Raw genomic sequence first — 21309 nt, forward strand, 5'->3', positions numbered from 1 at the left:
GGTGAATAGTAAATTAAAGTACAGTCAAAAGCAATGGTGATCAATTGTTGTATTTAAACAGTGTAGATAGGAATATTTGTGGCTAGTTTCTTTTCCTTCCCATCCTCCCCAGCAAATCAGTTCTAACAGGCAAAACTCAGCTTCCTCAGGAAATGCAGACATGGGGTGGTTTCCCACAGGCGGGTGGGCAGGTAAAATGCTCCGGTGACTTACCCACCACCAAAGTTTTGGCTTGCTTTGCGCCGATCCTGATTTTAACCATTTCAGGCAGCCAAGGCACCCTCCTAAAGTTGGCGGGGTCGTTCTTTGAATTTGCAGATCGGGTTCCAATGCTGTCATCATGCCCCAACTGCAATTTTAACTCAGTCCTGAGTGGGAAAGCCAATGAAGTCTGTCAAGAGAGGATCAGGACTTGAAGAGGCTGAAAGGTAAGTTTTTTTTTACTTTGTGGGTCCAGAAAGAGCAGAGTACTGAGCCCCTTCGCTGCTGTTGTAGCCACAGTATTAATATGGCCGATCCAGTTAAGCTTTCGGTCAGTGGTGATGTTGATAGTGGGGGACATGGTGATGGTAGCGCCATTGAAGGTCAGGGGGAGGTTAAGCCTTGTCGAAGATGATCATTGCCTGGCGCAGATGCTACCTGCCAAGCCTGAATGTTGGTCAGATCCTGCTGTGGGCTGGCATAAAAAGTCTTATTTCACAGTTGTGAATAATTGAAGCTTGAGTATGCTGTAATTAAGATAATTATTTCTCTTTGTTTAGGATGAGTGATTTGATTCACCGCAGACAGAAGATGCCTTGGTTTTGGCCTGATTTTCTGTACAACACATTTGGAGAAGGAAAGGAACATGAAGAAACTCTCAAAATCTTACACTCCTTCACAGAAAAGGTAGATTTATAGTCAAACAATGCTTTTATTTTTTTTAAAACAAAGCACAAAATGTTGGAAACCTTTAGTAGGTGAGGCAGCATCTATGGAGAGGAGAGAGGAATTAACATTGAGTGCAAACTCATTGTCAAAACTGGAATATATTACAGATCAACAACATTTAAATGCTATTGAATTGTAATATATTCTGGTTTTGACATTGGGGTTGCACTCAATGTTAATTCCTCTGTTTGCTCCGCAGATGCTGCCTCACCTACTGAGGGTTTCCAACATTTTGTGTTGTTTCAGATTTCCAGCATCTGCAGTTTTATTTTTGCTTTTTTTTTGACTGCTTTCTTGTTTGTTTTTGTTAAATGACCAAATTCACTGAAGAAAATAAGGCTATTAATAAAACATTTCATAAAAGTAGAAAGAGTGAGGCAGAATGTAGAGGTACTGAAAATCATTTATTGGCATATCAGCATTAAATATCCAATTTTTAAACAGTTAAGATTTTTTTTTGAAACATTAGGGAATGTGATGCTTGTGGCTTTCTTGCCATTTTACATAAAGTGTTTTTACTCAGGTTCTTTGTTGAACTAAAACATGAGGAATGTTAATCAGAGTGTCGACAGGGTGTGTAACTGAGACCAATATTGTCTTCACCTGAGATCATGCTCATGCTCACACTCACATCCACATTTAGCAGGATTCATTGGAAAGCAATTAGGCACAGGAAGTGTTTGTTTTTTTTCACCTTATTCCCTAGCATTGAGGGTGCTTAATCTGATTTATAGTACCAGCTGAGATCAGGTAATTTAGCGCAGAATATGAACTGGTCCTTGGATCTTCCTGATCAGATCCAGTAACTTTATTAATTGAACCATCGGGGAAGCGCATCTTATAACATATTACCACATCTGTTATTTTTCAGTGCAACCAAAATAGTGGAAGATGATTATACTTGCCTTGACAATTTATGAGGCACTGAAGTTTATGGCAGTTCATGAAGTTTATTTTTTTTGAAGATTGACGCAAGAGAAATAGATACATCAAATAAGTGATTCTAATCCAAATCAAAAATATAATAATGTATCAACTACTTAAACTGCTTGCTCAATAGAACACTGCTGTAAATCAGTTCTCTGATAGCACCTCATCATTGATTCCATATGGAAAATACAGTGTGGTGTTCTGCTTATTAGCACAAAATTGGTGTCTTCATCCAAAATGGTGATGTGGTATGCACTGATTTGCTAATTGGATTAGTCGTATTGTCTGGTGGCACATTTTTACTATTAGTTATAGAGCACATAGATTTTAGTGAACTACTTTTACTGTGGAAACCTTGGAAAACTGATATTTGGGGGGTAGAATATTCATGGGGGTTCTTCCAATCACCCACTGCAATTTCAGTGGAAGATCAGAAGAAACCCTGGAAATCAGCATAAATGGCCGTTTATGCCATTTTTCCAGGGTTTCCACTGATCTTCTATTAAAATTACGTTGGAAGATCGGGGAGCTCCTGTGGAAATTCCAGGTGGTGGTATATGCTGATATGTTGGAAACTTTCGGTGATTGTTGGATGCTAGATGATGTAGACTGAGTTGTTGCACGTGACCTCATTAGTAATTTGGTTTTACAAAGCTCTGTGTCAATGTAGACAAATCCCTCTCCTCCTTTCCCCGAGTGGTGGTTGAGACAACAAAACAAGAAGCATTGTTGTTTGTCCCAGTGGGGGTGGGATTTTAAACCCTCTGAGTGCTGTCGATGAGCATACCTGGTCAGTTTTCACACACTAAGCTTTTCATTGGCCAGAAACTGACTTTGGAAGTTCAGTTTCAACAATGGGGGGAGAAAAGTGTTTCTATCTTCCAAATCAAATGTAGGAGCAGGGAGGGAAAAGATGAAAGGTAAATAAAAGATCTTAAACTTAAAGTATATATCAAAAAAGGATCGAAATAGATAGTAAAGTTGAAATAAAAAGGCAGACAATATGAAAGGAGGAAAGTTGCACCTGGGGTCACGTTGATAAAAGGGGTAATTTTCCAACTCTGACTCCCAACAGGGATTCCCACATGGTCTTGCATATCAGAAATTCAGATAAGCACTGTGCATGATTTTCAAACTGTCTCAATCAGTGGTTGCAAAATCATGTGCAGTGTACAATCAAATTTTCACTATACACTATAGTATTCAAAATGCGTTTGTAAAATTATGTTTTAGGTGTCTAGTTTTGCTGTTTAGGGTAATATAACAAGAATAAAGCTATAAAGCTAGAATGATACCTGGACTCAAAGAGTTAAATTACGCAGAGAGATTACACAAACTAGGGTTGTAGTCCCTGGAATTTAGAAGATTAAGGGGTGATTTGATTGAAGTTTTCAAGCTATTAAGGGGAACTGATAGGGTAGATAGAGAGAAACTATTTCTGCTGGTTGGTGAGTCTAGGACAAGGGGACATAGCCTAACAATTAGAGCCAGGAGTGAAGTTAGGAAACACTTCTACATGCAAAGGATGGTAAAAGTTTGGAACTCTCTTCTGCCAATGGCAGTTGATGCTAGCTCAATTGTTAATTTTAAATCTGAGATTGATAGATTTTTGTTAAGCAAAGGTATTAAGGGGTATGGGTCTAAGGCAGGTATATGGAGTTAGATCACAGATCAGCCATGATCTCATTGAATGGCAGAACGAGCTTGATGGGTTAAATGGCCTACTCCTGTTCCTGTGTTCTTATTGCTGACATTTATGTAGCTTTAAGTGAGGCGAAGACCAAAAAAAAATGATTACTTACTGCAATTACTGAAGTCAATTGGAACTATTTTGAGGCAAACCGAAGCTTCCCTCAATCTGCCAGAAATCTAAAGGTTAAAATAGAACGAGATGGGTATAGATGGGATGAAGCTCTAAATTTGATGCTGCTGTTTAAATTGTGACAGTACGGTTGTAATAAATCATAATCTCTCTGCCCCTTTTTGAATTATTGTGGTCCAAATGCTGAACTGAATCCTTTTATTTTCCAGCTTGAAAGTATAAAAATGAGGAATGGATTCAGTGTTTAAGTGTGTGTTGTCAATTATTTTTAAAATGTCTTGCAAACCAAATTTACAGCGCACTGCTGTTGCTTTGGATCCATTGTAGATCAAAGGAGCTACTTCATCAGCCAGCTGCCAACTGAAAAAATAATTAGAGTGTTAGTGTGATATGCATGTATGATTTTATAGATCAAAATAGTTCCAATTGACTTCATTAATTGCAGATATAATTAAAATTTCCATGTACTTTAGTGTACTTTAATCTACTGTTCAGCAATCTCTACTGTCATAGTATCATAGTAGTAGGTACAGCACAGGAGGAGGCCATTCGGCCCATCATGCCTGTGTCGGCTGTTTGACAGAGCTATCCAATTTGACCCATTCTCCTGCTCTTTCCTCATAGCCCTGTAAATTTTTTCCCTTAAAGTATTTATCCAATTCCCTTTTTGAAAGTTACTATTGAATCTGCTTCCACCACCCTTTCAGGCAGTGCATTCCAGATCATTACAACTCGCTGCGTAAAAAAACTTATTCCTCATGTCGCCTCTGGCTCTTTTGTCAATCACCTTAAATCTGTGTCTTCTGGTTACCAACCCATCTGCCACTGGAAACAGTTTCTCCTTGTTTACTCTGTCAAAGCCATTCATGATTTTGAACACCTCTATCAAATCTATTAACCTTCTCTGTTCTAAGGAGAACAACCCCAGCTTCTCCAGTCTCTCCACATAACTGAAGACCCTCACCCTGGCACCATTCTAGTAAATCACTTCTGCACCCTCCCTTAAGGTCTTGACATCCTTCCAAAAGTGTAGTGCCCAGAATTGAATATTCTGGTTCTCCAGCTGAGGCCTAACCAGTGTTTTATAAAGTTTTAGCATAACTTCCTTGCTTTTGTACTCTATGCCTCTATTAATAAAACCCCAGGATTCCGTATGCTTTTTTAACAGCCTTCTCAACATGTCCTGCCACCTTCAAAGATTTGTGTATCTGCACCCCTTTTAAAATTGTACCATTTAGTTTATATTGCCTCTCCTCATTCTTCCTACCAAAATGCATCACTTCACACTTCTGCATTAAATTTCATCTGCCATGTGTCTGTCTATTTCACCAGTCTGTCTATGTCCTCCTGAATTCTGTTACTATCCTTCACATTAATTACTACATTTCCGGGTTTTGTGTCATCTGCAAACTTTGAAATTATACCCTCTATACCCAAGTTCAGGTCATTAATGTATATCAAAAAGAGCAATGGTCCTAATACTGACCCCTGGAGATCACCACTTATACTTCCCTCCAGTCTGAAAAACAACTGTTCACCACTTCTCTCTACTTTCTGCCCCTAGTCAATTTTGTATCCACGCTGCCACTGTCCCTTTAATCCCATGGACTTTAATTTTGCTAATAAGTCTATTATGTGGTACTTTATCAAATGCCTTTTGAAAGTCCATATACTCAACATCAACCACACTACCCTCATCAACCCTCTCCGTTACTTCATCAAAGAACTCAAACAAGTTAGTCAAACATAATTTTCCTTTAACAAATCCGTGCTGACTTTCATTTATTAACCCACTCTTTTCTAAGTGCCAATTTTTGTCCTGGATTATTGCCTCTAAAAGTTTCCCCACCACCAATGATAGGCTGACTGGCCTGTAATTGCTGGGTTTATTTTTTGAACAGGGGTGTAACATTTGCAATCCTCCGGCACCATCCACGTAGAACAACTATTTACTATTGAACTTTGTACAGGCTTAAATGCAAATATTGAACTTTTGCAATTATATAAGTATTTACTTAATTACGGTTACTAAACTGCTGTAGCGACTTATCAAACACTGAGTCAACCAATGAACTTTTGCTCTATTGGCTATAGCAGCAGGCTTAAAAAGTGCAGTAATTGACCACCTGTACATGTCAACTATTTTATGTTTCCTACCACTCTTGACTGTTTAAATGCAAATCACAAGATAATTATGGAAGAGGAAAGCTATTGGATCCACCTTAACACATCCATGCACAACAACCCTGCACTCCACAATTCTCCCCCACCCACCATTGTTGCATCTAGTTGTTTCTCAAATGATTGCAAGGTTTTTGCCCCCACTACTGCCTGGAAGTCCATTCCAAGTGTAGATCAATCTTTGAGTGAAGAACCTCCTGATACAGGCCTACAGTTACTTTTCACTAGTACAAATCTGTGTCCCCTTGTCTTACTCCCGCTGTTTAGTTTAAAATAATCTGGATTATGCTTTTCCATATCATTTATTATCTCACACCTCTATAAGATTACCTATCAGATACCTCCTTTCTAGGTTAAAAAGCTCCAGTCTTTCCTCATAAATCAGACACGGGACACAAGGCATCAGCCTTGTGGCTCTTCTCTAATCCGCTAATACTTGAATGTCTCCCTTGTTTCTCAGAAACCAGAACTGGACATGAGGTGTGGTCTGATCAGAGCACCATAAATTTTGATTGTGACTTCCTCGGATTTATATTCTACTGTTTAGGATATGTTTAGTTCATTCTATTGGCTTTGTTGATTGCTGCATGGACTAGTTTGATTAGTTGGACATGTTGATCATTGAACTACTAAGGCTCCTAAGTCTCTTTCAACTTCGATGTGGAGATGCCGGTGATGGACTGGGGTGGACAAATGTAAGGACTTGCACAACACCAGGTTATAGTCCAACAGTTTTATTTTAAATCACAAGCTTTCGGAGCTTACCTCCTTCGTCAGGTGAGTGTCACCTGACGAAGGAGGTAAGCTCCGAAAGCTTGTGATTTAAAATAAAACTGTTGGACTATAACCTGGTGTTGTGCAAGTCCTTACATTCTTTCAACTTCATCCTTAGCTATAAAATTCCTAATGTATGTATGCTTTTCCTTCCTATATGCAAGTTTTGACTACATTAAATGTCATCTGCTATTAATAGTAACTGTTTCAGGCAAGAGATAACTGTTGATCCATGTAACCCTGCTATCCACAGTATTCCCTGGGATCTGGTAGCACTGGGAGGCAATCTATGAACACTGCAGAGAGGAGCTCTGGGAGCATTGTGGTAGGTGGTCTAATCTGAGATCACTGGATGAGGGGTCCTGGGCTTTGAGGCATTAGGCAGAGATATCTTGGGGTCTGATAGCTGCTAGCTGGAAGCAATAGAAAGGCAGCCTAGGGGTTTGTGAGAACTACAATGGTTATAATCAGTTCTAATCACTTGGTTAGACTACTTCTAAGAAAATTTATTTTTTGCTTATTATTAGGTAGTTGCTGAGAGATTTCGTAAAACGGAGAATTCTGAAGAATGTAACAATTCCGGTTCTGATTCAGACATTAATTCACGGAGCAAAAAGAAGCGTAAGGCCTTTCTTGACATGATTCTCAGTGCAACTGATGACGATGGAAAGAAGCTGAGCCAGCAGGACATAAGGGAAGAAGTGAACACATTCATGTTTGAGGTAAGATATAATATGCAGAGAAGCAGCAAGCAATTTTATACTTCAATTGATGTATAGGATCAAATGGTAATATGTAGGTTGAAATTACTGTTAGTTATATTGGTGGATGCACCATTAACGTGTTTGGATGATATTCTTCTGTCCATTCTTAATGGAGGTGTTAACCCATTTAAAATAAGTTGGTTAATGGACCATGTCATATGAACCCATTAAGTGCTTATCTGCTAATATTGGTCACTGCTATTTCTAGGCTATAGATAACATAAATATTGTTTTAAAACACAGTGAAAGGCCAATTACACTACTTTATTTATAAGTTGGTTAAATGAATTCATTGTAGAGAGAGAGAGAGAGAAAGAGAAGTTAATTCACAGAGGGCAATCTTTTGGAGACAACCATAGCCTGTTTGGTGTGGAACTGATGCCCATGGTACCTGCTTGTACTGATGAGTGTGTCATTTCAAATAAAAAGGAAATGTTAAATAAAGTGAGAAGAATGTGAGAGACTGCAGGAAGATGAATGCTTGTTAAGGAATTGGCCAGATAAGTGGCAAGTGCAGTTCAATATAGATAAATGTGAAATGGTAAGTTTTGTGGGGGGAGGGGAAAGAGAATGAAAATGCACCCTAAACAATAAAATTCTCAATGGGATCGAGAAACTGAGATAGTTAGAGATGCAGATTTTAAAAGCAAGATTGCAGATGGAAAAAGCCATAAAAAGGGCAAATTGGATTCTGGATTTTATATATGGGGGGCACTGAGTACAAAAATGAGGAGGTGAAGTTAAACCTGTACAAGTTATCGGTTAGGCCACAGATAGAGTAGTGTGTGGAGGTTATAAAGGAATATTGGAGCCACAGAAAAGGTTCAATGTAGATTTATTAGAAAACCTCTGCTGTAGTCAATACAGTCCTAATTTTCAAGTTTATCATCACAACTATTTTCACTTCTGAGAGACCTGAAAAATTCTGACTATTTACTAGAGCAGCCAAGGTTAAGGGAGAACTAATAGAGGTGTTCAAAGTTTTGAAATGGCTTGAAAGGGCAAATTGTAAAAGATGATTTTTGCTGGTCATTGAATCAGTAACAGGTGGGCATAAATTTACAAAATTGGAAGAAATATTTTCAAGCAAATGGTTATTGGAATGTGAAATGTATTACCTCAAATTACTGTGGCATTCAAGCCAATAAGACATTTAGGAGGACATTAGATAAACGCCTGAAGTAAAAATCTTAATGGGTATGAGAAAAAACAAGGTAGAATTGCTCCATAGGGGGCAGCTAGGCACAGGCACAATAGGCCAAATGGCCTTCTGTGATTTTGATTCTTTAAAAGATGTTGCTAGACTTCCTTATCTGAAGCTGACTTTGCATTAATTTTAAAAATGGTTGTAATGTGATCAATCAGTACTGGTTGATTCTTTTGAAGGGGGCGGGGGTTAGGAGGACATGTCCAGTCTGGCAGCACTGGTTTGTAACTTACTGTGGCTTCTGAAAACATTAAATTTGGTGTTTTGCGATTGTTTTTTGGAAATATGTTTCTGTATATGTCTCTTTGCCTCTTTCTATTTTTATTTCTGTGTCTTTTTGTGTGTGTGTGTCTGTTTCACAGATGCCATAATTTGAATGCTATTATTTTCTATCAACAAAATACAGATGATAATCAGGTGATAATTAGAGGCTTTCTTTTTGCTTTCAGAATTCAACGCATTTCTTTTTTTTCAAAAAAGTTAAATTGGGATGAGGGAAGACATGTTGGGCTCGATTCTACCACCCGCTATCGGGTGCGTTCTCGGCGGGGGGGGGGGCCCCGAAAATCGCGAAATCCAGGAGCGGGACCGGATCCCGCCTCAATCCCGCCCACTTCCGGGTTCCCCGCTGACGCGCCGGTGTGCGCACGCAGCCCCCGCTGGTGGGAATCCCGCAGGCAATTAAAGCCAGCGGGATGCCACTTGACAATATTTAGTTAGGTATTTCAGGTCATTAACTGACCTGATTAAGGGACTATGTGGGATTTTGGAACAACATGGGACTGTTTCCCATACTGGGGGAAACACTCCCAGCTCGAATGGACGTGTTGCAGCTGTCAGCCTGTGGCAGCTGCAAAGGTCCATTTGACAGGTTGGGGGGGGGGGGGAGACCCTCACCCATTGCAGGAGGCCACTCTGTCACTTGGGACAAAGTTTGGCCTCCACCACCCTCCTCCTGACGGTCAAAGTCACCAACCTGCACACTTACCCCGGGGTCCGGAGACATGTACCCACCTTGCGGACCCCCTCAGATGTACATCTTGCGGATGGGGGCCGCCGTAGCTGCAGTCATGACCCCCTCGGAGGGCGAACAGCATCACCAGCCTCGCCTTCCACGCCGTCCACCTCTGACACGTGGAGCTCCACAACAGAGTGCTGTGACACATCCACCTGTACAGCAGGAGGGAGGGCTACCGCAGAGAGAGATGCGTCGCAGAGGGCACTACCCTCGCTACAGGTTCCACAGACCGAGGCTCAGCCTCCTGGACCTCTCTGAGCAGCAGTGCACATGGAGGCTCAGAGTCACTCGACATGTAGCCGTGGACATCTGCAGCCTCTTTCATGCCGAGCTGCTCCTGGCTGGCCCGAGCACCATCTTCTTACCTGTCGCTGTCAAAGTCACCACTGCCCTCCCGAACTTCTTCTCCGCAGCCTTCCAGGGTGCAACCGGGGACATCGCCGATGTCTCTCAGTCGTCTGCGCAGAAGAGCCCTGCAAATACACCTACACCCACTCTGCAGTGACACAATGGGTGGCATCAGTGGTGGGTCCTCCTAGTGATGCCCAGGAGCGGGCATTATTGCACAAACCGGACAGGATTCGCGAAGGCATGGCAGTAGTGGTGCCAATATAATGTGTGATGAGTTGTTCTGAAATTCAATAAAAGTAACAACCATGACAAACCCTCAGACACCCTTGTGCATCCCCTTCATGCTCACGACACGTTTGCCTTACGCTGCCTACTGCACATATGTGATGCATGCCCTGTGGCTGCAGCACAGGTGGTGGCAGGTTGAGTGAGGCTGGCCGTGAGAGAGATGCACGAGAGGGTGAGTATGGGATAGAGCCATGAGATTGTATGAGGATTGGGTTGCGTGGTAGTGGTGGGATGAGTACTGGCGAGGTGAGTAGGTGCAGGTAAGATGAGGATGGGGTTTGAGTGGGTCTGAGGGGTGATGTGACAGAGTAGTGTTGGCAGTGCTGAAGGAGATGTGGGGTGGGGGCAGTGATGTGGCAGACGGAGTGTAGGGGAAAGACTACGTGTACTCACTGTGGCTGACCTACTGATGTCATTGGACCGCCTCCTGCACTGTGTGCAGGTGGGCGATATGTTGGTGGCGCAGGTGACCCCCTCTGCCACCTCGAGCCAGGCCTTCCTGGTGGCGGAGGCGGGCTGCTTCCTCCCGCCCGCTGGGTGGAAGATCTCTGTCCTCCCCCTCCTCCTCACCCCATGTATTGATACCTGGGGTGAGGCAGCATTAAACTGGGAGCAGCCTTCCCCCTGGGCTGCTCCATGCAGTCATCTTTGCTATTGGTTGTAGCATCTGTCAGTGGAGGACTGCCCCTTTAAATAGAGCGCCTCCAGCTGACAGATCTTACTGCGCATGTGCAGCCCGCCCAACGCGCAGATCAGCAGCGGGGAACCCGGAGGAGCAGGTAAGTGGCTCCAATTAATGGTTTGCCTGCTACGATCGCGCGGGAAACCCACTAATTTCACCGGGCGCGTTACCCACGCGCCCGCTAGCCCATCCGCCGAGAACCCGCAGGCCTGCTAAAATCGGGCCCGTTGTCTCTGTCTACCTGACTGTCTCTCTGGCTCTCTCTCGTGTTTCTGTCTTTTCATTCCCTGGTGTCAATTTCTAATGATCAAAAAACTCAATTGATAATTAGAAACTTTCAAAGTTGAACTGATTTTTTTTTACAAAACTCAAATTAGGATGAGGAAAAACACCGTTGGGGTAAAATTCAACTTCGGGGACGCAAAACAGGCGTTAGCAGATAGGTCACATTATACACCCCACACCATTTTCCTTTCCAAAGTATTTCAACATCAATTGGTCACATCATGAGTAGCAGACAAAATTCGAATTTTATTTTAGATTCGAAACAGTGGCATTGTTCATCACATTGATAGTCAAAAAGAATATCTGTTAACATTGTTTGTAAGTTAATGCCCAGCACAGATAAACATTTTGTTAAGCTTAGATTCTAATAAACTCATGAGACATCAGTTTGACAAATTACTTTATGTGAAACAGTGGCATTGTTTATGACATTGACAGTCAAAAAGAATATCTGTTTACAGTATTTTTAAGCACAGATTACCATTTTAGAAAGTGTTTTAAATTAAATTTCTATTAATAAGTGGTTAAGTGGGGATGGAAAAAAAACAAGAACTATGAAGGTAATCTACTGTTCAAACGATTAAATCACTGTACTGGTGTAAAATGGAACGGTACCAAAAATAGCCCCTGTGTCTTTCAGCAGTTCTGAGTTCTTATAGCTGTTAGTCCTTTTAACTATTCACTTATTCTTTAAAATTCATTTCTTTTAGTCAATTCATGCCTATTAATACATCAATGTAGGAATGTATTTAATGTACTTAAACACATTTCCTTTGTTGTTTGCTTAACTGAACAAGTGAGAGTTTGGGCACTGCCATTATTCTCTAGCTTTCAGCCTTGAAGTAGGTATCCCATTGTTCGTAAGTGATCACAGTAACTGTTTTTCTACCTGCTAGGCAGGCGTCAGGTATTTTAAAAATGTGATAAAAGTCTCTCTGATTTCTTTCTTATATAAAGTTGGAGTGCAATAAAGAACAAATGACTTCCAAGAATCTGAATTGAAATCTTGCCCTCGCCGCTAATCTTTTGAGTGCTTTCAGTGTAAGGATTGACTGACCCTGTTCTACTATTTTCAGAGTTGCTTTTTATTTATACATGCACTCAACTGTGGGGATCTTGGGGAAACCATACCCCAGGTAATAAGGATTAGAATATGAAGTATTAAGGGATATGGTGCTAAGGGATATTTACTTCCTAGAAGTAAAGGGAATTAGGGGTTACGGGGACCGGGCAGGAAATTGGACATGAATTTAGATTTGAGGTTAGGATCAGATCAGCCATGATCTTATTGAATGGCGGAGCAGGCTCGAGGGGCCGATTGGCCTACTCCTGCTCCTATTTCTTATGTTCTTAGGCAGGTATATGTAGTTAGCCATGATCTCATTGAATGGCGGAACAGACTTGAAGGGCTAATTGGCCTACTCCTGTTCCTATGTTCCTATCTGATTAAGAAAGCCTTGATCGTTTTTTAAAAAAAATTCTAATTCAGAACAAAACATACTATATTTTGTGAAGTTGCTGTATAGTTTTGTACATCGTACTTACAGGAGTGTACATTAATATGTTGGGGTTGTTGGTGCGGTTGTACCCGTGCTAGTTAATTTTCATTTTAATTTCTGTGGCATTTTGCAAAATATCTCTCCGGATGTTTAGGTGCATGTACAGTATGTAGATCAACTGGAGGCAGATTTGTGCTACAGTGAACTCCAATTAGTTACTAGTATGCTGAGTTAAATGGGAGCCTGCTTATAAACAACTTATTGTTAAAAGAAAAAAGTACAAAAAGCTGATTCACCACAGTAAACCTGTGTTGAGTTGGGTATTATCATATCTTAAGATATAGCTCCATCTACTGGTTATTCGTATTGTGCCAAGTTGAACCAGTGATTTATTTTTCCCTAATTTTACTAGAAAAATGCAGAGTATTTGCTATAACAACTTTTTAAAATAGATTTTCAGGTAAGTTGTTATATCCATTTTTGACTATAGATTCAATGTAATTTTATTCACTTTTCAATTGATCCTATTCTGTTTTTATAGGAATAATGCTACTTACTGGTAATCTCTACATGTTTGGACTGTTAATACAGTGCAGGTGCAGTGGCTCAGTAATATGAGATCCATTGATTAACAAAATGAAATAGCTGTGCTGAAAGGTCTATATCTTTTTAGGTTGCAAACTAGGTGGGGGCAGAACTGCCCCATTTAGTTACCAGGTTTTGGAGGTGCTGCTCATAAGGTGACTCTCTTTTTGGAGGAGAGGGCAGTCTAGCAATAAAAAACAGCAAGAATGAAGTGCTTATTCTCTCTCTCTTATTTTAACGTAACTAACTATTTGTTGCTTTATAAGATTTAAAATCTTTATGTATCTATATTCTCTTGCCTTCCTATTCCCACTGTCTATTTGGATGTTAAAGTAATGTTTTTTCTAGAAAAGGTCTTTTCATTGTCTTTTATTGGCCATAACATAACATATCTGATTATAACATATTTTAAAAGGTCCTTTTAAAGTGTAAATTGATCCTATGTATATTAATATATTTTTACCTTAATATATCATTTCCATTTAGCTGTGGAAGAACAAGTCAGAGTGGATTTGAGTTTAAGTACAAGGTTTGCTAACATAGGGAATACATTTTCTCAGGCAAGTCGATGATTAAAGAACAGGCCTATTCTACTTTAGTTACAATAATTATCTCATTCTTCTGCCATGTTTGTAAAATAAAACTACATTAATACAACAGACTATTTTAAGTATTAGCTCCAGTGTTTAATCTCAACAGTGGGAATACTGTTTTCTTCTAGTCTGTCCAGAGTACAGTGATAATGCATTGGATCCAGTCTGTGGAAAATGGCTCTTTTGAAATGAATGAGTTGTATAAAGATATATATCTTTATATATTTTGCTTTTGTTTTTTTCCATCAGGGTCATGATACTACAGCGGCTGCAATAAACTGGGCTCTTCACCTCTTGGGGTCCCATCCAAATGTGCTGAAGAAAGTTCACGAAGAGCTGGATGATGTTTTTGGTAAGGCCTTAAGAGGCCTTTAAGTTCTGACATTCTCTTCACAAATTCTTCACATGATAGTTATTTTCATAATACATCTTGATAACTTCCATCTAAAATGTCTGATATATTAGGATCAGTTTTCGTGTGACAGGTACTGCATGTCTAGATGCCAAAATGCCATAGTATGTAAAGAAAAAAAGAAAAACTTGCATTTACATAGCACCTTATCATCTCCTCAGGACCTCCCCAAGTGGTTTATAACCAAAGAATTTCTTTGTAAGTATGTTCACTATATTGTTAAGTAGGCAAATATAATAGACCATTTGCATACAGCAAGGTCCCACAAACAGTAAATGAATGAATCCAGAATCAGAATCCATGGTAGTTTAATTATGGAAGCAGAATCTGCTTTGGTTTTTAAAAGGGAAGTGCATAAATATTTGAAAAAGAATAAAATTAAAAGCGTGTGGGAAAAGGGCAGAGGAATGGGACTTAAATAGATAGCTTTTCCAGCGATCAGTATGGGCATGATGGGCCAGATGGCCTTTCATGCTATGAAATTCTGTGATTCAATTAACAACCAGATAACCTGTTTTTTGGTTGAGTGAGGAATGTTGGCCAGGACACTGGAGAACTTCTAACTCTTCAAATAATTCCATGAGATTGTTTACTTTCACGTGAGGAGGTAGGTGGGTCACTGTTTAATGTTTCATCCAAAAGATGGCACCTCCAGCAGTGCAGTACTCAGTCAGAACTGCACTAAAGTAAGCAAGTATATATGTGTTGCATATAATGGAACCTACTTAAAAAATAACAACAACTTGCACTTGTATAGTGCCTTTAATGTAGAAAAATATCCTAAGGCACTTCATAGAGATGTAATTTTAAAAAAAGGAAGCCGAACAAAAGAGAGAAATTAGAAGGGGTGATTAAAAGCTTGGACAAATATATGGTTTTTAAGGAGGATCTTAAAGGAGGAGTGAAAGGTGGAGAGGTGACCGGGTTTAAGGAGTAAATTCCAGAATATGGGGTCTAGGTGGCTGAATGCACGGCTGCCAATAGAGGATGCTCAAGAGACTGCCAGACAGCTCTGACATCTTTTATTGTCCTTCATGCACCGCACATTATTACCTCAAGTTCCTCAAGGAGCTATCCTTGGCCCCCTCCTCTTCCTTATCTACATGCTGCCCCTTGGCAACATCATTTGCAGACATGGGCATTCCATAGGTGTAAAACGGGCATCCAATCTGATCACAAAAGTTTCCTGCTGGGTGGGTTTGGTTAAAATTACCCCCTGTATTTGGCAAAAATGGGTGCTAATGAAAACAGTGGCACCTGAGGGATTCCAGCGGGGGCATAATCAAATGAGAGAAGAATGGACAATGTCCTTAATGATTTATTTGTGTCTATGTTTGCAAAGGAGTTTGAAGCTTGTTTTTCCCATACAGGGTATGAATTTAAAGGGCAAGAAGAATCAAAACTGATAGATGTAGAACTTATCCACAAACTGTTGAAAGGGAGATTAATGACACTAGAAGAAACACAGTCCTGATAGACTTCATAGTAGCACAATAACAGAGGTGACAAATAAAATCGGTCACACCCTGACACATATTTCAAGGGCAGTCGCAAATAGAGAGAGATGATGATGCCAATTTATAAAAAAAAAGGACAACCCAGGGAATTATAGATCTGTCACGTGACATCAGTAATGGGTAGAATAGGAAGAATCCTGAAAGAGTAGTGAGACATCAGGAAAAATATAATATGAAAAGAAGTAGTCAACATGGTTTTACAGGTCATTGATTCTGCTGTACATATCCAGTAAAGTTCTTTGAGGTAATTATAATGGGATCCATTATTAAGAGTAAACTTGAGGATTATAGGTACAATAATAACCTGGTAAACAATGATCAGCATGGATTCAGAAAGAGAAGATTTTGCCTGAACAACCTGCTTGACTTTTGAGAACATGACATTCTTTTTCCTCTCTCTTCTCATCCCCTCTCCCACTCTTGGTGTCCCCTTCCCTCTCTCCTCCCTCCTACCCCTGCACCTCTTCCTACCTTCTCCAAGGGAGTGGAGGGTAGTATTACCATCCCTGCTTCTACACCATCTGAATTATTCTGAACATATTTATATAAATGTGCTTCGCTTCAGAATTCACTTTTTGGATTTGATTGCATTTTCCATCAGGCAGTTCTGATCGTCCTGCTACAATGGAAGATCTGAAGAATCTCCAGTTTCTGCAGTGTGTTATTAAGGAATCTCTACGCTTGTTCCCTTCTGTTCCAATTTTTGGTCGTACTTTGCTTGAGGATTGCAACATCGGTAAGTTGCTGCAGTTTTTATCCTTTTTTGTAAAGTGTTGGAAAGTAAGTGTAATCCATCATCTCTTTTATAATGTTTTATTTTGTAAAATAACTTGAGTAAGTTTCCAGTGCAATATTTGATGGAATAAGGTTATATCATGGTAGGAGTTCCCTGTGGAACGTAGCAATACATCCTTATATTGTTGGTGTGATTCAATGTGTAAAATAGCAACATGGATACATTTAACCAACTTGGAAAGAACAGGAGTGAATTTCCTCACGATGTCTCCCGCTCCACCACCATAACTTCATCAGAAAGTTGGCGGAAACCCCATTTATGTGCTCTACCAAAGTTACCACGGTGGAGCGGGAGAAGCCCAAAAGAGTTCATCCTCTTTCACCCTCCCTCCACTAATGTAAATGCAAAGAAATGTGAAGTGGGGGTCTGTGTGGCAAGGTGGATTAGAATGGTATCTTTTCATCTCCAAACAAAACCTAGCCCGGATTAATAGAATGAAAGTATTATTCCAATGGCTGTAAGGTTCTAATCAAAATGCATTGAGGAGTCTCAGACGTGTTCCCAGTGGACACATATCTGCGACATGAAACTGCTCTTCATTTAGCACTAATTGGCAGTCTCACTCGAGGATCTTGGGGATGGCCGATGTGAGTTGTCACACTGATGCAGGAGGAAGCATTTCATGAAGTTTTGGTTGAACTGCAAGTTTTAGTGAGGCTCTGACCTTAAGGTTGTTTGAACATTTTTTAAAAAAAATGTGTGGACAGATTGGTGCAAAAATAACTTTCATTTCTATAAGGAATTGAATCTAAAGCTCTACACACAAGACTGCAAAATTGTTCAAGCATTGGGCAGTACTGTCAGCTGAAATGTGGGGTGGAGGAATTCTTAAAATTGGCGATTTCTTTTTATATCTAATATGCAGCTGTTGAAGATTACCAGTCTATGGAAATATTTTATTTCAGCTCTATAAAGTTGCACTTTCTTGCAGATGATGACATCATCTTCATCTCATTCATCTTCATCATCAATCCATTTGTCATTCATAGTATAACGGAAATGTTTTCCTAGGCTCCAATTCCATTCCCCTTCATGAATGCCTGCTGAACCTCAACCCAAAGATGCACAGCCTCCACCGTCCTATCAGACTGAGCTAAGCTTTCAAATCTCACATCCGTATGGTTGCCTACTTTTCACCTCCAACGTATCACCTCTCTCTCGCTCCCAATTTCACCCCACTGCACCTGAAATTCCGATTCATGCCTTTTCCAGACTTAACTTTTCCAATGCCTCCCATCCTCCACCCTACTTAAACTCCAACTCATCCAGAATTTTATTGACCACATTTTGACTTGCACAAAACCACTTTCATCTATCCCCCTGTCTCACTGATCTTGATTGGCTCTCCATTCCTCAGTGCAACAACTTCAAAATCTTTGTCCAAGTCTACAATTCCCTCCAAGGTGGGATCCCTCCAGCAGCCAGAGGCAGAGGAGCAGAGGGTGCAGGCAAAGATGCATGTCTGGGAGAGATTGCTCAGATAGAGTGAAGTGAGGACTTAAAGATAAGGGCATGGATTTTCAAATTGATTTGTTGGTGCACAGGAGCCAATGGAACATAATAAGGACAAAGGTGATGGGTGGGCAGTTGACCTGTGAATAAAATAGTGAAAATGAATGGTTGTATATCAGAATTGCTTTATAAGTGATATCCTATCTGTTCTGACAAAAAGACTTGCACATAATTTATATATTTCTGTGCTGGTGATCCTTTATTCAATTCTCTCCATTTATCTTGAACAAATACTGACTTCGCATTGGGGGAAAGAGTTTAACAGAACTTTATCTTTTCCTAAGGACAATATTTGTGCTATTGAGCAATGCAACTGAACTTTCTGATGAAGTTGCAAATTCTGTTGAAGTTGCAAAACTGCATCTGATAAGTGAAGTACAGATGAAATGTCTTCTGCTTTGATACTTTTTTGTTTCTTTAATTGTGCTTTTTAACTTTTACTTTTGCTTTTTATCTTTTTCTGGTGCAAAATGTTTTATCATCAAGCATCAGTGAACTGCAATCAGGGTAGACCATAGTAAGGGACACCTAAGCCTGGACTATCCTCTTACTGCTCATATTTTGGGCATTGGGTGGGTGTCTGTTGCATTGGATCCTGCTCACTTTAGCAACTGTCCAATTTTCCACAGTCATTTCCAGTGAACGGCAGAAGCACCTGTCCTAAAATGGTTGGGTGTATTTAAATGAGGCAGTAATGACGTGGTGATATCATTTGTTCCAACTCGCACAACTCCAATCATGCCATTTAACCAAAGCATTTCCAAACTTTGCCAAGAACAATGCTTGCAAACGCAATGGGGATGAAATTGGTCAACGCCTGTAGCGCAAAATGGGCTGATAGCAAATCAGCAGCTCATTTTACACCACGTCCAATTTTCTGTTCCATTGAAAGACCAGAATGAACTGGAGTATTGACCTCTCCCTGTGAACTTTTAATACCTCCTTGATTAACCAGTAGACACCACGGAGCTACTGGACAGGATTTATCTGAGAGTTGGCAACATTTGTCCAATTGCGATAGTCCAACTGAATTATTGGAGAGCACTGGGGCTCAACTGATGAAATGGCTAGAAATTATGAATTTAGCTACGAGAGCTACCAAATCGTCTCGTCTATGGCTTTATTTTATTATTTGGACATTTGTAATTTGGCACTATGTAACCATCTAAAAAGGAATACCAGATGGTGTGATACGAAGCTGTGACATATTGGAGGGTTCAGTTGACATGAAATGGCATCACATGGTGTCCAATTATATTACTGCCTTTAACTGCTTGGCGGGAGTGTGCCTTTGGCTTAGGGGTAGCAATCCCGCCTGTGAGTCGGAAGGTGCAGGGTTCATACCCCGCTCCAGACAGTCTCGGCGAGTGGAGACCAGAGCTCCGGCTCTGAATCTTGGGTTGACATCCAACGGGATACTAGCATCTGGTGGGTTTGGGAGCGCCCCCCCCACTACCCTTCGTATGGGTTGCGGGAGCCCATAAAACCCTCCCGCCGTGTAGGACTAACTACCCTATTGGCTAGTATAAAGATGGTTATCGCCATGGCAGGAGTGTTCACATTACGGCCTGTCAGGCTGTAACTCAGCCTGCAAATCCCTTCACTACTTCACATAAGGGAAGGGTGTGAAAATACAAAAAAAAAATCGGGTCATATTGTATATGAATTTGAAATTGTGTTATTTCAAATAGGACTCCTTTTGCTATCCACAAAATGGTATTTTGCCAAGTATTGGTCTTTTTTTACAAAAACAACTTACTACCACCTCATAATGATTTTTAGTTTCTCCATAACATTTTTCTAAGGGCAGCTCATTAGCTGAATGACACCTTTAAAACAATTAGTGTTATATTGTTTAACTTTTGTCTTTCAGGAGGGTTTAAGATACCCAAAGGGGTCAACGCCATGATCATTCCTTATGCCCTACACAGAGATCCGAGGTATTTCCCAGACCCTGAGGAGTTTAGGCCTGAGCGATTTTTACAGGAGAATTCAAGTAAAATAAATCCATATGCATTTATTCCATTTTCTGCTGGACTTAGAAACTGCATAGGTATGTATGTCTTACTGTACAAAAAACATCCTGTTGGTGTACAGTGCATGTGATGTGCTTTGGATACCCTGTGCAGCTATATGTGAATGAATAACCACCAAGTTTTTAACTTTTAACCATATTGCTTTTATCTTAACCTTTTAAAGCCAAAATGTTCAGTGGTAAGAGAGATAGATATATATATAATATATTTTTGTGACTATGTCCTAATGGCTGTGGGTGATTTTTGTGCTTGCTGATTTGGTTAATCATGCTTTGCTTAGACTTTTTGATTGGACAACAATCGACCAATCACATCCAACAAAAGAAAATGTCCTAAAACTTCATTGGAAAAAGCTCTGTACTGTCAACTGGCTCGTTGGAAAGAAAATGACCAATCACTTGTCACTTAAAAAAATCAATCTGTGGGTTAGCTCATCATGACTGTTCACTATTCCGCACTATTCTGACCCCAGCCTCGGCCTTCATTTTACTGCCACACACCAACCTTCCACTGTGTTAGCCTATCCTGACACCTGGTGCTTTGTTAAATAGCTCAGCCTTCCCGACGGCCTTTTCCTCTCTCAGCAGACCTGCTGCTAAATCAGAGATGTAGCAACGTACTGCTAGAGACCTGATGCATAAGTTTTAAGCAGTGGAGCAGGCTCACTGAACTTCAGGACTGGCACATCAGCTAATTGCCTCAGCACTGATCCAACTCATTATATAAAAAAAATAAAATAAACCAGAGATGCAACAGGATCATCATTCTGGGAAATCAGCTGATCTGCCACTCCTCCGATTGAGTGAGCCTGAGCAACTGATAAAAACGGTTGCTCCTATTGTGCTGCACCAGCATCTCCGCTCCCACTGAGAGTCTAGATGATCACTTTGCCCTTAAACATAAAGCAACTAGCATTGGAATGGCTGCCATCACCACTCCTTTAGGTTCTGGCCTTGCATTCTGCTTCCTCCTCCCAAGTCTCTCTTACCTCCCTCCTCAATCTAATGCCCTGTAGCCTCCCCCCTTCAGTCCTCAGCCCATTGCTACCAACTATGCCTATGCCCCCGTTTCTCTTTTACACGCGGGTGTTGTAGATGACCCTGACTTGCACATTCGGGAACAAGGAT

General features: G+C 40.6%; 1 protein-coding gene across 1 annotated transcript in view; it reads left to right on the forward strand.

Moving 5' to 3' along the window:
• Positions 1-21309, forward strand: part of LOC137331853 (cytochrome P450 4V2-like) — a 58653-nt gene that overhangs the window by 28066 nt on the left and 9278 nt on the right. Inside the window, exons 6-10 of the mRNA XM_067995751.1 lie at positions 762-888; positions 7165-7359; positions 14159-14261; positions 16440-16574; positions 20020-20199. Of these exons, the coding sequence (XP_067851852.1) occupies positions 762-888; positions 7165-7359; positions 14159-14261; positions 16440-16574; positions 20020-20199 (740 nt within the window). The remainder of the gene's footprint in view (positions 1-761; positions 889-7164; positions 7360-14158; positions 14262-16439; positions 16575-20019; positions 20200-21309) is intronic.

This window comes from Heptranchias perlo, chromosome 1 (genome assembly GCF_035084215.1).
Source record: "Heptranchias perlo isolate sHepPer1 chromosome 1, sHepPer1.hap1, whole genome shotgun sequence".
Taxonomy (NCBI): Eukaryota; Metazoa; Chordata; class Chondrichthyes; order Hexanchiformes; family Hexanchidae; genus Heptranchias; species Heptranchias perlo.